Here is a 13,976-nt window from a genome sequence, read left to right as displayed (position 1 = left end):
CGCCCTCCCATATAAAATATTTTAGCTCCGCCCCTGTGTTGGGAGTCTTTCACTGTCCTGAGAAGGAATGTGCAGAGTCAGACTTCCAGCAAATGATGTCTCACAGGAGAGACATTCAACACCCTCCCCGATGAACCTTTAATTAAACCTAATATTTATGTTTGTTATTTTAGATTTTGTGTGAATTTTATTTATTTCACTTCTTTTATTTCTTTAAATACTACAATATATTTAAAAGTGGAGGGAAAACATGACATTTCCATAATAATCAGAGTGCTCATCTTTTCATAATAGACGAGCTGTGTCGGTCAAAGCCAAGGTAGCTAATATTGAAGTTGGCGCGTGTTACTTCAAATTTAGCGCCATTCACCGTCCTTTATTTTTCTGGGTGTTTTATTTTAAAGGGAGTTAATGGCTCATTGACAACTTTATTTTGTTCTTTAGGGTTTTACACAACAATATTGTTGTGCGGAAGCAGCTACAGGTACGAGGACGTCGTTCGGCTAGGTAAATATTCAAATATGCTAGCGAGAAATGTCGCAATTAAAGAGGGTGTTGCATTTATATTTATTAATCTTTGTTACGTTTTAATTAGTAAAGATGAAAGTCGTTGATTTACTTTTGAGTTTGTTATCTTAAGATTAGCTTAGCTCTACTAATGATTTTCAAGTAAAAACGATAAAGATGCGTTTGCGGTCCTGTACTTAAGCTCGTTGTTTTGTGTTTTCACTTTTAAGCTTCAAAGATGAGCGCAGAGGACGCTTTAGATAAATTGAAGAGCCACATCCGCTCGCTGCTGGTTTCGTCCAAGCTGGGGCTGAATCCTCTGCAGCTGAGGCGGGACTACGAGACCATGCTGGGCCACCCCATGCCCCTGAAGGAACTGGGCTTCAGGAGCGTGATGGACATGGCCAGAGAGATGCCCGATGTGGTTTCTGTTCATCACAGACCCGATGGAACCACATACTTTACGGGTACATTCATTTATTATTATTTTTTTTAACCTGGACTCTTTAGGAAACATGAGTTCCACAAGCCAAACTTGTTAAAGTAAAATATAATCACAATTAAAATGGTTAAATGAAAGTCGTGATTTGTTCAATTCCAATGGATCCATCTGTAGGTGACTAGATCCATGTACGTCTTTGTTTTCCTCTTGTCTGAACTGGCATTGGCTTGAAAATGTACGGCTGGATAGCTCCAATATTGTTCACCATTTTTGTTGTTCTGGTAATCTTAGGTTGGAGCTGTAAGCTAGAGGGAGAGAGTGTAAATAGAAGGATGATGGGAAATGGGGGTAGGCTTACTCTGCAGAGGCAAAGTTCTGATTAACTTGCCGCTCTGCAGAAACCTCTAGAAAATTCGTTTTTTTTTCTAGTTTAGCCTAAAAATGGCATAATCATAATTAAAAGACAACTGGCAATACTTTTGAAATAAATCAAAAGATGATCAAAGTGAGACTTTAAACACTCCTTAGTGTATAAATTTTAAACACTTTTGTATTTTTGGGCTTTTTGTTGAAGCAGCAGATATTTAAAAAAATCTGAGGTCAAGATTTAGAAAAAAATAAATAAATATTGCTCCAAAAATATGGGGAAAAACAAGAGTTAGGAAATAATAGGGCAATCTTTTCTCTACCCGATCTGGATGAAGGAGCTATTTACCTGGCAATAGACTAATGTTACTAACATTTTTCCAAAATCTGTTTTGATTTAATGTACTAAGATAATTTAAAACCGCTTTGTAATGAACAATTTTTGAGTAGAAAAGTGGATCTATTCTTGTTTACTAACCTGTATTGCTAATTGTAATTGCTGTGTACAGTCATTGGGATCATAATGAATAACTTAACAGTCTTTGAAAATAATCAATTCTAAAGTGTCACTCTCTTGATCTTTTGTAAAGGCCTTCTTTCAAATATGATTACATATTGTAGCCAAAATCAAAATATCTATGTTGTTTTCCTGGAAATTTGCAGAGTGGCGCTACTTCATTAGAAAGTCGCCTCTGACATTGTGGGCGAGACCATTGACGTAGAGTGAGCCTTCTCTCATTTCCCGTCATCCATCTGTTTTCATTCTCTCCCACTACAGCTCCTTACAACCACAACTTTACATTATTGGTGCAACAACAATGGAGACCATTATCTGAGCAATCCAGCCGTACAGTTTTGAGCCGGATACCAGCTCAGAGGAGGAAAATGAAGACGTGCATGGATCTATTTGTTTGCAAGTAGATGCTTCAGAATGAAGTGGAGCAGGGAGCTTGAGATCCACAGATAGTAGCACTAGGTCACTGCTACAAGCTCCATGTTTTTTTGTCTCCTCCTGATTCACAACCATTTTAATAAACTAATACAGAGAAATGTCATTTTAATCTTCATTTTCTTTATGTATGTCCTCCAGCATGGGGAAAAACACAACAAGGATATGTTAAAAACACCCAAAGCGTGATTTTTGTTGGTTAAAGTGCTGTGTTTGTTCTGATTCTGATTTGTCTTTACAGCTGTGTGTGATGAGTCAACTCGAGAGATTGCAGATCTGGTGGCCAAGCAGCGTTTGACGAAGTCGTACAAAAAAATCAAGAACCCCGGTTACCAGTTCTCCCTCTCTTCCTCCTATAAAGCCACCCCTCAGGCCCCGCCCAGAAGAGGGCGTGCTCCTCCAGCGCTCCCAGCCCAGCTCAGAGCACAGCTGCGGATCCTTCTATCTCAGGTAGAAGTTTACCTCATGAAAGGCTTTTTAGTCTTGTTCTTAGCCGACACGGTTGTATTAAGCCATCCATCACTCAGCACAAGAGCTCTATTTGTTGAAATGTCATTGTGAACGCTGTATTTTTATACATAAATGTATTAAACAATACAAACCAATTTTCAAAAATTCAATCTAATAATACGGATCCCTTTGCAGGGTCCAGTTAGGTTGTCGGATTTACAGAGCTGTTATTGTCGCTGTTTTGGCCACCCGCTGAACATCCACAACTATGGTTTCTATTCCACTGGAGAAATGCTGGAGGCAGTGGCAGACCTGGTTTGCATTCAACAAAGCAGGTTTGGCTCGGTTCTGGTCCTGACAGAACATCTGAGACATAGTCAGAACTGGAAACCTTCTGGAAAACCAAGTACTGGACCGAAAACGTCAGGATTGAGTCCAACTATGAAGGCCTTTTCCAGAGTGCCAGACAGCCAAGTTATTGTTCCAACAAAACCTGCAGGTGGGTTACAGCAGTAGTCCTCAACCCCCCCGCTGCGGACCGGTACCGGTTTGTAGGACAGTTGGTATCAGACTGCAAAAAAAAAAAAATTAAAACAAGGCCTCCATTTTTTCAATTTCACTTATAGTCTGATTCTGAAGTATGTTTTATTTTGGAAAGCTACTGAATTATCCCCAACACATCCAACTCATTCGTGAGGCATTTCGAGTCGCTTAGTCACGTGTTGAAAAAGCATCTGCTACTTTCTTAAAATGACCTTAAGTTGAAAATGCCCAAGCTAGCAAAGTTAACAAAAGACAAATGTATTTAGAAAGTTTATTTTTACAAAAAGAACCAGTGAGGAAGAGAAAAAGAGCCTTCGACTTCAAAATAAAAGAGATCTGCATTGTTTCATTAACTTATAGTTTATTCAGTTTTTACAACAAAACAGTGTTTTATACAGTTGGTCTCCATGGTTTTCACGCTAGTCATCTTAAATACAGTAGATATTACTAAGACAACAAAGCATGCATAGGAAACTGAGCGACCACATTACTCCTTATCAATATCAGGGAACAATAAAATCTGAAATAACCAGCGAGCGTTATTGTTTGGAGGATAAACTCAACACGAGTTTGGCTAGAAATCTGCATTTAACAGGCAAAAACAGAAAGTCTCCAAATGTGGATTTATTCAATTAATTACACACCATAAAAAAAAAGAAAAATATTCAACAACTGACTGTCTAATAGTATTAGTGAACCAAAAAAGTTACCAAAAGGATTGATTCATGTTTATTAATATTTTTTAGAAAATACAAATTTAATTGACAATTATTTTATTTTTTTTATTTCTTGATCAGATCTCAAAATTCAGATGAGGCGTTCAATTTTTGTACCTTCAACATTAATGGAACATCTATATCACATTTTAATGCACTAAATTTAGTGTACAAATAAAGTTTAAACCAGCTACAGCTATTTTAGAGGATAAAAATAAATGTTACCATCAAAAGTTTAGAGAAGGTCTCGCATCGAACTGGTCCGTAGTCTGAAAAAAAGGGTTGGGGATCACTGCGTTACAGGATACTGAACTTATGTTACTTATTTTAATGGAAGAGTTTTTTTTTTTTTGCTTTTGACATAAGTTCTTAAAAATACTTTCCTTTTCCTGCTGCAGCTCCGGTTCAACAGAGTCCTCCCCCGTCTAAGACTCCAGCTGAGCCAGCCCATAGCAGCTCAGTTGTTGCAGACGAGGCCGAGGTGGAGGGGAGGGTTGACCAAACACAACCAGTCCCGAGCTTGACGACTTTTGAAAAACGAGTGCTTAAGGTTTGGTTCCAATTTTAAAGATGCAATCTGAAAAACTTATCAACAGCTTACCGGTATTAGATCTAGGAGTTTATCCTTTTAAATATTACCATTGCTTTGTTTGAAAACACAGATAATGTGATTTTTACAATTTTTTTCCCATGGTTTATGTTCTCTTAATTTTGTGTTTCAGCTGGAGGAAGAACTTCGTCAGCAGATCATTGAGAATAGTGTTTCTGGTGTTGTCAGCCAGGATCTGAAGGACAAGCTGCTAAAGGCAAGACATTTTAAAGTCAATCCTGAAGACCACCATCATTCATGGAGGCGATTCAAGAACTGGGAAGCCCCGCTATTGCAGCACAAACACGCTTCTCACACATCACTGAGTGCATGATCTCACTGTTTGGTTTCAGTTGCTTTTTTTGTATAATTATTTTGTTAATGATAACTTGTTTTAAAAATATATATTTTAACAGAATAAACTGGGTTTTATTGTTTTTGTGAAGAACAGATCTCTGGCTGGCTGTTGCAGTAAATCTTTCTGTCCCCTTCAACAGGTTGTAAGTCAGGCAAATGGAGAATTGTCTGTTCATGACCTGCCAGCTCATTACAAGGTAAACTTCGCACCAGAACTTGATTTTACAAACAGCGTTTAGACATTTAAGCTGACTTTGTATTTTCTGTTCCTGAAAGAGAGAGTGTTTTAGTCCAAAAGGCGTTTTGTTTAGTTTTCTATGAACACAGTGATGAAATAAACACCAACCCCCTGATGGATTTCTGTTTAAAACTTTTATTTCTTATAACATGTCCCTGAAGGTTCTTATTTTTGCTATGCACACACTTACAGGTTACCCAAAAGAGCTTTTGTTACTGAAAGGTAAATGTTAATGACTGTTTAGTCAGCTTGTTGTTTTCTCTTCTCAGAAACTCTTTGACGAAGAGCTGCCGTTGTTGGAGAATGGCTTTGTCAGCGTCACTGAGCTGGTCGGAGTTCTAACCGACATCTTCCTCGTGAAACCGGCAAATGACGACGACAAAAACCACTTGGTAGTCATGGATGTAAACAACGTTGACAACAAGCAACCTGGTGTGTACAAACATGACAGTTGCAATTTCCACATTAATGGAGTGCAGCATTCAGACCTTAAAACAACCCATGGTAATAACGTATTACTAAAAAAAAAATACATGAAAAGTTTTTATCTGGTCACTAAAACAGAAAATTGAACGAGATTGTCCCCCATTTTTATCAGGTGATGGGATCGGGACATCCCTAGTACTAATTGAGAGTTTATACAAACTTAAAAATACTTTTTTTTCCCTCTAGATGCCAAAATCAATGAGCCCATTAGCAATCAGGAAGATTTGTCACCTAAAATCAACTTGGTAGCCACTGGAAAATCTTCCTGGGAAGAGGAGACGGAAAGCAACGACTCATTTGAAACCCAAGAAATAGTAAGACATCATTTTAGGACACTGTTTTAAACAAACAAGCTTCATAAAACTATAACCACATATGTAAATCCATAGTTGTTTTGACTCAAATGTTGTTTTTTTTATTTTATAACAGCAAAGATCTGCAATAGAACTTGAGGTTTGTCACATTTATTTAAATGAGATCCTTACAAATATATCATAAGCAGATTGATTATTAAGCATCACGATGAATTGTCCCTTTTCTTTGTGGTTCCGTGTTTTTCCAGGAGACCTCTGAGATGTACCCCCCCATTCAGGTGCATCACAGCCCAGCCGTTCCCCTGGACGCCCTGCTGGACCAGCGCCTCAAACCTCCAACGCGCTGCGCTGTGCGGCAGCTGGTGGAAGTTTTGGTGGAGGCGGTGGAGTCTCCTGGACTTTTCTACATACGTTTCATTGAGACTGAAGAGGCTAGAGCTTTGGGGGCGATGATGATCGAGATGAAGTAACCCAGTTACCATCCAGATAATAGTTACTAATACAATCATTTCTCACGTTTGCGTGTCTTTCTCAGGCGATACTACACGTGTCCCAATGTGTCAAAGCAATACCAGCTTCCTGCACCGTTCATCCGACAGGGTCAAGTCTGTTGCGTGTTGACCAAATCATCCTGGTTCTACCGAGTGGTAATCCACCGGGTTATCAACCCAACCCAGGCTGAGGTGTACTTTGTTGATTTTGGAAATATATTGGTGGTCCAGAGCGCCAGTCTCAAGTTTCTTAAGTAAGAGCCTGGAAACCTCCAAATGCAAAAGCTGGGGAGGGTCTGCCCTTTTAACTTCTTGTTTTTTCCAGATCTATATACTCTGTTCTTCCAGCACAAGCTGTTCCTGCCTCCCTCAGTAGAATCAAACCCATCTCGGTGAGTTCGGCATTTATTCCTGACAAATACAAAGTATTGAGCATGCCGAGCACCTTTAAGAGAAGTACAGTTTTTTAGACATCTAATATTTGTAATCAAATGTCGACTAATAGAGGTAATATTAGTTGATATAAATACTCAAACTTTTTCTATCGTTTCTTCAAATTTAAAGAACCTCTCCGATTGAGCTATTTTAAAGGCATTCTGATGATTATGTCGTTTTTAGCCAAAATAAAAAAACTGTCATTTTCTAGGACATTGTTTCTGCAGAGTGGCAATACTTCATTAGAAATTTCCCTCTAAATTATTGACGGGCATGTTGGCGAGGGGCAACCCCTCCCCCGTTCCCCTCCCCACTGCTGAGAGTTCAGAAAATGGAGCTTGTGTCTTGCCATGCACACAAATAAGTTCATTTCCCAATATCATTTTTTCATCTGCTCCTGATTCACAACAGTTTGCATAAAGAAATACTCAGAAATGTGATTTTAAGCCTAATTTTCTTTATGCATGTCTTTCAACATCAGAAAATGCCACAAGAACTTGTTAAAAATACAGTTTTCATCAGAGTGTGTCTTTAAACACAACAAAAAAATTTGCTTCAAATGGATTCCACTCAAAATTCAAAGTTCAACTTGAAGTTTATACCTCAATAAAAGAGGAAAATCATCCAAAAATTTACATTTTTTTTGGTTCCTCATCTTTTTTACTTAATTGTTGTCCTTCATGCTGTTATTGGTGTTTTCAGATGGTGTGTCAATATTATCATTCACTCCAACAGGCTTCAATTAAAAGGATTTAAGCTTCCTGGCACATTTTATACGCTCCTACACACTCTTTAAGTCTTTTCCTCACAGAGGCAGTGGTTTTAAAAAAAGAGAAAGGAAAACTCCTCTTTCAGATATGTTTTTGAGAAGTAATTTGTGGGATCAGCATCACGGAATGACTTTTTTTGCTCTAAGGGCACGTGGACGGATGAGGCCATCCATTCCTTCAGGACGTGGTGCTTGGAGCGCTTCCTGGTGGGCGCTTTAGATTGCTACACCCAAGATGTTCTGCAGCTGTTCCTGTGTGACACGAGCACCAACGAGGACGTCTATGTGCATGAACTCCTGCTGAGCCAAGGTCACGGGACGGTCTGCAGCCCTGCAGCCAGCCAAGCAGTGAGTCACGCTCACATAACGTTAGATTAAAGAATTCTTTTTAAGTATATTTAAACAGCACTGTTCTGTATTTACTATTTGATCCCAGATTGTTTTTTTTCTTTTTATTCCAATTTTTTTTTTTGTCAGTTAAATTTAAATTCCTTACCATTGTTTTTTGTTTTTTCTTTTTTCAGTTGTGTGTTAAAGTTACACCAGTCAGTCTGTACCTGGGGAAAGGAATGGTGGACTTACCAGAGATAAAGACTGAGGAGATTTCATCTCCTAAGTCAGCAGAAGAGTCTCCTCATTCCTTAGACGAAGCTCAGAAGGTAACAGAGATCCATGATCTGCAGAATATGTTTGTTTGTTGATTAACTTCTGTACATCTCTGTGGAAAAAAACAATAGATTATTATTATTTGACCAAAACGACTAGGTGGATCACTCTTGAACAAAGCCTAAAAGGAGCAAAAAACACCAGTCGGTTGGATTATTGGTTGATTTTTTTTTAATTTTTTTTCTTCCAGGAATTTTAATTGCCTTATTAATTGCCAAATTAGGAAAAGGGAAAAAGAAACCTGTAATGCGGGGAAATTTGAATCTTATTAACAGGCTCTTCTGGACCATTCCTGACTGTGATGGACATCTACCTTTTAGAGAACTCCTCACCCCTGTCCCCAAAGATGAAGCAAACCTAAATAAAAACTCTTTTTTTGTTCACAAATTAAACCATGAAAATCCAAAGTGGTCACTGTTGCTGGTGTCTTTGATGGACCAAAAACTGTTCTTTTATAGAATGTTGCAGCAATAAAAACAGGGTTTTCTTTTTTTTACTTGTGGTTTCGATTAACAAAATACTTTTTAGAAATCTGGTGTGATCGACTGCAACTGACCACTCTCACAACCTGTTCAAAAACACAAATCAACAGATTTTTTTTTCTCAGATTAAAATTCCTGTTTTGCCTCTGTGGTGATAAAAGCATTTGATGGCTCAACTTTTTTGAGGCATTTGAGGAAATGTGTACATTTATAGGCTGGCATCCATTAGATGGCTGTAGTTTCTTCTCTTCAGAGAATGTGAAGCCACGTGGAAACTATCAAATAATTCTTACTGTTCACTGAAATCTCAATCTTTTGGACTTTTTATGTGTCTTAACCTTCACTTCTGTCTGTCCTTACGCTATCTGATTATCTGATGCATCACAATCTACAACGAAGTTGAATGAAAAGGCACATGTGTTTGTTAAAAGCACTAACTTCTGTTTGATTGTGAGAATAACAGTTTCTATTGTGTTTAGGTTGAAGAGGATGAACTGCCTGATCTTGAGGTCATTGAGTTAAACGAAAAAATCCAAGTTGAGGTAGGAGCACCACAGCCTTTAAGATCACATCTCCATTTTCATCACCGAATCTACAACCATTTGTATAAATTTAGTTTTTATAAATGTATCAAAGTTAATACAGGAACTGGAAACATTTTCCTCTTTAAGACCTGCTGTCCACATTTGAAGACATCACCTCACTACACATTCAAGTTTACAAAAGCTTTAAGTCAACATACAAGAATAAAAAACATTTGAAACTCCTCCCATGACAACAGAATTGTTGTTAAAATTATTTTAATCTTAAAAAAATGAACAAATTTAGTTTTATTGTTGCATTTAATGTCAGCAAACCTGTTCAAGTTTAGATGGCTGTTGCTTAAATTTTGAGGCTTTAGTCTAATTAAACAGTGACATCTTGTGGTCAACCAATGGCATAGCACCCTTAAGGTTTTAACAAAACATTTTAGTCATAGATTAGCAAAATACGTTTCAAAACTGGTCATTGTTAACTAACATTTAAATGTACACCATCTATTATGTTAAAAGTTTATCCCTTGATCTTTGAAGTACTTTAGAAATATTTAAATAAATGTAAATAAATAATTCAAAGAGTTTTTTTTTTTTAAGGGAAAAATATTCTAACAAACAAGTAGCATCCGTGTTCATTTGTTGTCTTTAAGGATTCAAACCAAAGCGGCGCTCATTCATTTGAGCCCACGCTTAGCCATGATGGAAGCAGTGAGAGTGAGGATATGAACAGTGAATCTCCTTCTGCCACTCCTGAAAGTCCATCTTCCACCTCGCTTACGTGTTCACATCCAAGCCAGACTCGGACAACTCCACCTCACGTCGATGCTGACTCAAATGTGAGATAATTAAAACTTTTTTCTATGTCCACTTTACCTCATGATTGTTTCACTTCTGAAGTCAACTTGTTTCTTTTTTTCTTTTCCTCTGGCACAGGTCAAGTCTTCTCTTTCAACTCCATCCAGCCGTGATTCCAACTCTCGTGATCCAGCTCTTCAGGATGTGCAGCAGTCAAAGGTCACTGACTCCCCCTTGGTCCAACCTCCTCTTATCTGGAGGATGCTTGGACTCAACACCTCCATCCTCAACAAGAGTCCAGGTAATCACAGTTCTGTATGCCAGAGCCACAGATTGTTTTTCACCAAACAGTTTTTGGCCTGACACCATAGAATTGGTAACAGTTGCTTTAGTCAGTAGTTGAAGTTACTTGATGTGCCCCAGAGGGATTTATACATTTGGAATATTTAATTTCTTAAATTTTGACATGCGGCTGAAAATGTCTCACCGATGTAGGACTTTCCTTTGTTTGATCGCCTCCTCGTTAACATGTCCTGTTTTCTGTAGAGCGACAGCAGTACAGACCAGAAGACCGAAACCTTATCCTACACACACTCCCATTCTAACAGGGTTTAGCCGTGACCTTCGTGAACCTTCACATGTGCACTCAGGCAGTCTGTCTCCCTCACTGGCCGGCATACGCGCAGGGAAATGCCTTCAATCAGATTAGAGGCTGTTCATGGGCGCAGAGAGGACATATCGATTTCTGTCCTGTTGCTCGCGGTGGTGGATGTACCTGCAGTGAGAAGCTGACACAGATCCAATTAGACCTGTTACCAGAGCTATTTGACCCAACAAGCTGCTTTCATTGCTTTTGTCCTGATATTGATACACTGCTGCTCCACTGGCCTTTCACTTGCATTATGTTTAAAAGAGAGAAAAATAAGAAGGAAAGTGACAGATTTACACATTATATTCGGTTAACTGTAGCTGCAAAAATGGAAGCTGAACATTAAGTAGAAAGATGATTTCTGTTTGTCACTGTCACATCTACAACAAAATGTACTAATTTATTTGTAACGAATAGATAAAATGTTAATAATTTAGTCATTAAAAACAAAAAATAACTAATTTAAAACTACTTAAAGCTGCATCCATCATCAAAGTCAAGAATGTACTATTAAAAAGTGTTAAAATTCTATCATGTATCCATCATGTTTTTAGAAACATTTCACAGCTTAAGCAAATTCAGTTTTTAAAGTTTTCTTAAAAATTACAACACAAGTGTGACAGTCAGGGATATAGTTTAAAAACATGTTTGGAACTTACTTTCCATGTTTATTGACAGTAAACTTTATTTTCTCTTTAGTTTTTTCAAACTACATACTTTAATTGCTGTGTTTTTGCATGGGGTCAAATCAGGATCAGCTTAAAGTGAACGAAAAAGCAGATTGAAAACTTGAAAAATAGATGTTGTAACTGAAGAAAAATTAGTGAAAATTTGAAACCTGAAAAAAAGAATTGAAAATTTGAAAAAAAAAACTGAAGATTTGAAAAGTAAAAGAGTGACAACTTGAAAAAAATAAAAATAAAAAAATACTAATTAAAAACAAATTATTCTTTAGTAACATCTGCTGTTTTGAATTTTCAACTTTTTTTTTGGAATCTTCACTTCCAGTCCTCAGTTTTAAGTTTCAATTTTTTTTTTCGAGTTTTCACTGCTGAGCTGAGCCTAATTTTACATGGGGGCGGGGCTTTGACCTCATTGGCTACCCGAAAATGCATCCCATCATTCCCCAAATTCAAAATGTCAAATCATTTTACACTGAGGTTTGGTGATGCACACAATAAAAAAAATCACTGAAACTTCTCAAAGACCGTCACGCAAAAGAAACCACAGGATTTTTAAAATTTGGATTTGTGTGGAGATAGAATACCTGGGACCACTGTTTCAACAAAGAGAGTAAAAAAAAGAGTTATTGTGTTTAACAGAGGTAGCTGAGTCTTCACTCTGTCCATTTGTTGGAGTCTCTGTTAAAAAAAAACAAGAACGGAAAGAGTTGGTCAGACTAAAACAACATGCTCTATAAAATCTGCTATAAAACACACAATAATCAAATAATAAATAAGGCATGTGATTAAAAGAGAGGCTCTGGTGAATAGAACTATCTCTTCTGGGTTACTAAAAACAAGGTAAAAGCATCAGAAGGGGTACTTAGCTCGTAGAGGGGCGGGTCGAAACCACACCCCTCTGCATTCCAAAGTTGATTTCCCCCGTCTGACCGCTGTCTGGCTCCTGGCTCAACTGTTCTTCCGGTTCCGGCTCCTGTTTTTCAGATGCACCTGCAGCCACTCTGAACCTCAGACGTTCTGGTTCCTGCTTTCCTCTGTTTGGTGGAGGAAGCCTGTGACTCCAGAACCTACCAGCTCTGCAGCAAAGACATGCTCAGATCAAGATTGTGTTAAAAGTTCAATTTCCTGCCATTTTAATGAAGTCGTTTTGCTACATTGTTTTCCTCTTTAACTCGTTTAAATTCCTGTCTTTAAAAATGGTTTTGCAGCAACAATGGAAGTATCAAGATACTTTTTTTTGTTTAAAAAAAAAAAGTTAATATTTGTTTCACTTCTCATTTGAAGCATGTTCAACAAGTGAAAGCTCAAAAATGAAAATAAAGTATATTTTCTGTTCTTTCAGAATGAGGCCTATTTTAATTTAATGTAAACACTTAAAGCAAAATGTGCAACATGTTTGTTAAGAATGGATTCTAAAAAAATAAAATGAAAGATTACAGTTCATTCTGTTGATGTTTGAAAACTTATTGGGACGGTTCAAAATATGCAATAAAATACAGAACCCTAAGATGAACATCAGTTCACATATATGCAGACGGTTCAACACTGCTATGGACAAATGCTAGCAGCAGCACAAGCTTTGATTTGCTTTAGGGCTTTTTTATTTTGTTTGCATGGCTGCAAGAGGGTGAAGCTTGCAAAGGCAGACTCTGGTAAACCTTATTAAGACAGGAGAGTAATGTGGTTGCTGCTGAATTAGCAGCTGACAGCAGCAGAGGATCTGTGCACGAAGATCTCATAGCTTTCAAACCAGCATGCACTAAAAGTCAGATTTTTAGTTTGCCGTTCTGGATCTCTTGATGTTTTTTCTCTCTATTTTCATCATATAATAAATTTAGGAAAGCTTCATATTTCAGTATTGACTTTTGTTTATGTAGCAGTCAGTATTGCTGTCCTGTTTGGTTTGTTTAGTAGATCCTGTCAGTCTGTTAATAATGTTCTTTAAAATGGCGGTTCTCGAATGAGGCCGTAGCTGAAGGAAATTGCAATCGCTATGAAGGTCAAAGAAGCTAAGTAGGCTCTGGAAACCTCGTAACCCAGACGATAAGATGGATGGATGAAAACACTTGGAGCCGATCCGTTCAAGAAAACCTGCTCAGTCTTGTTTGTTTTACATCCAAATGCATATTTAACTTCTGTGCTTACTGCAATGGAAAGAAACCTACAGTAATGTGTGACATTTTTTTAATTTTAAAAGTATTTTTAACTAATTACTAATCATTTTATTACAGATGAATAAAATAATAAATATGTTAGTTTTTTGCTGTAGCTTTTAAGGTTTTCATGAACTGCACAGAATAGAATTGAATATGCGTGGTTTGAAAACAATTGCAGTGTTTTAGGTTTAATTTGATTTTTTTAGAATGGACGAATGAAACTGTCCCACATGTTAATAATGAAAAGAGTTTCCTGAGTTGTGTTATATGGAAATGACTTTGATTCTTTGGAGTTCGATTTATTAAAACATTTGATCGACTTCACTGTTGTGGGAACGTCATTTAGTAAATTACATC

At 37.5% G+C, this 13,976-nt stretch overlaps 1 protein-coding gene across 3 annotated transcripts; it reads left to right on the top strand.

Annotated features, from left to right (window-relative positions):
- Positions 1-90: 90 nt before the first annotated feature.
- Positions 91-12,906, top strand: tdrd5 (tudor domain containing 5). 3 transcript variants are annotated; one of them, XM_024279003.2, is made up of 20 exons: positions 91-319; positions 445-484; positions 738-974; positions 2,506-2,714; positions 2,910-3,213; positions 4,372-4,523; positions 4,696-4,779; positions 5,060-5,116; positions 5,427-5,589; positions 5,830-5,957; positions 6,073-6,096; positions 6,206-6,423; positions 6,493-6,702; positions 6,774-6,840; positions 7,800-8,000; positions 8,177-8,311; positions 9,280-9,342; positions 9,987-10,172; positions 10,270-10,432; positions 12,448-12,906. In XM_024279003.2, the coding sequence occupies exons 3-20, from the start codon at positions 746-748 to the stop codon at positions 12,519-12,521; spliced, it is 2,667 nt and encodes an 888-aa protein (XP_024134771.1). In that variant the 5' UTR covers positions 91-319; positions 445-484; positions 738-745; the 3' UTR covers positions 12,522-12,906. The 3 variants fall into 3 exon arrangements, with proteins under 3 accessions (XP_024134771.1, XP_024134769.1, XP_024134767.1); XM_024279001.2 differs by having other exon boundaries at positions 445-507; XM_024278999.1 differs by lacking the exon at positions 91-319 and having other exon boundaries at positions 328-507.
- Positions 12,907-13,976: the final 1,070 nt, after the last annotated feature.

The sequence above is a fragment of the Oryzias melastigma genome, linkage group LG4, assembly GCF_002922805.2.
Source record: "Oryzias melastigma strain HK-1 linkage group LG4, ASM292280v2, whole genome shotgun sequence".
NCBI lineage: Eukaryota > Metazoa > Chordata > Actinopteri > Beloniformes > Adrianichthyidae > Oryzias > Oryzias melastigma.
Note: the sequence above shows the minus strand (reverse complement) of the source record. Positions and strands in the feature narration are given on the sequence as shown.

Excerpts from the sequence above, each read along its gene's own strand:
- tdrd5 (XM_024279003.2), top strand. The coding sequence starts at position 746 with ATGAGCGCAGAGGACGCTTTAGATAAATTGAAGAGCCACATCCGCTCG. Across the intron at positions 6,097-6,205 it reads GATCTGCAATAGAACTTGAG|GAGACCTCTGAGATGTACCC; the intron begins GTTTGTCACATT and ends GTGTTTTTCCAG. Across the intron at positions 9,343-9,986 it reads ACGAAAAAATCCAAGTTGAG|GATTCAAACCAAAGCGGCGC; the intron begins GTAGGAGCACCA and ends GTTGTCTTTAAG.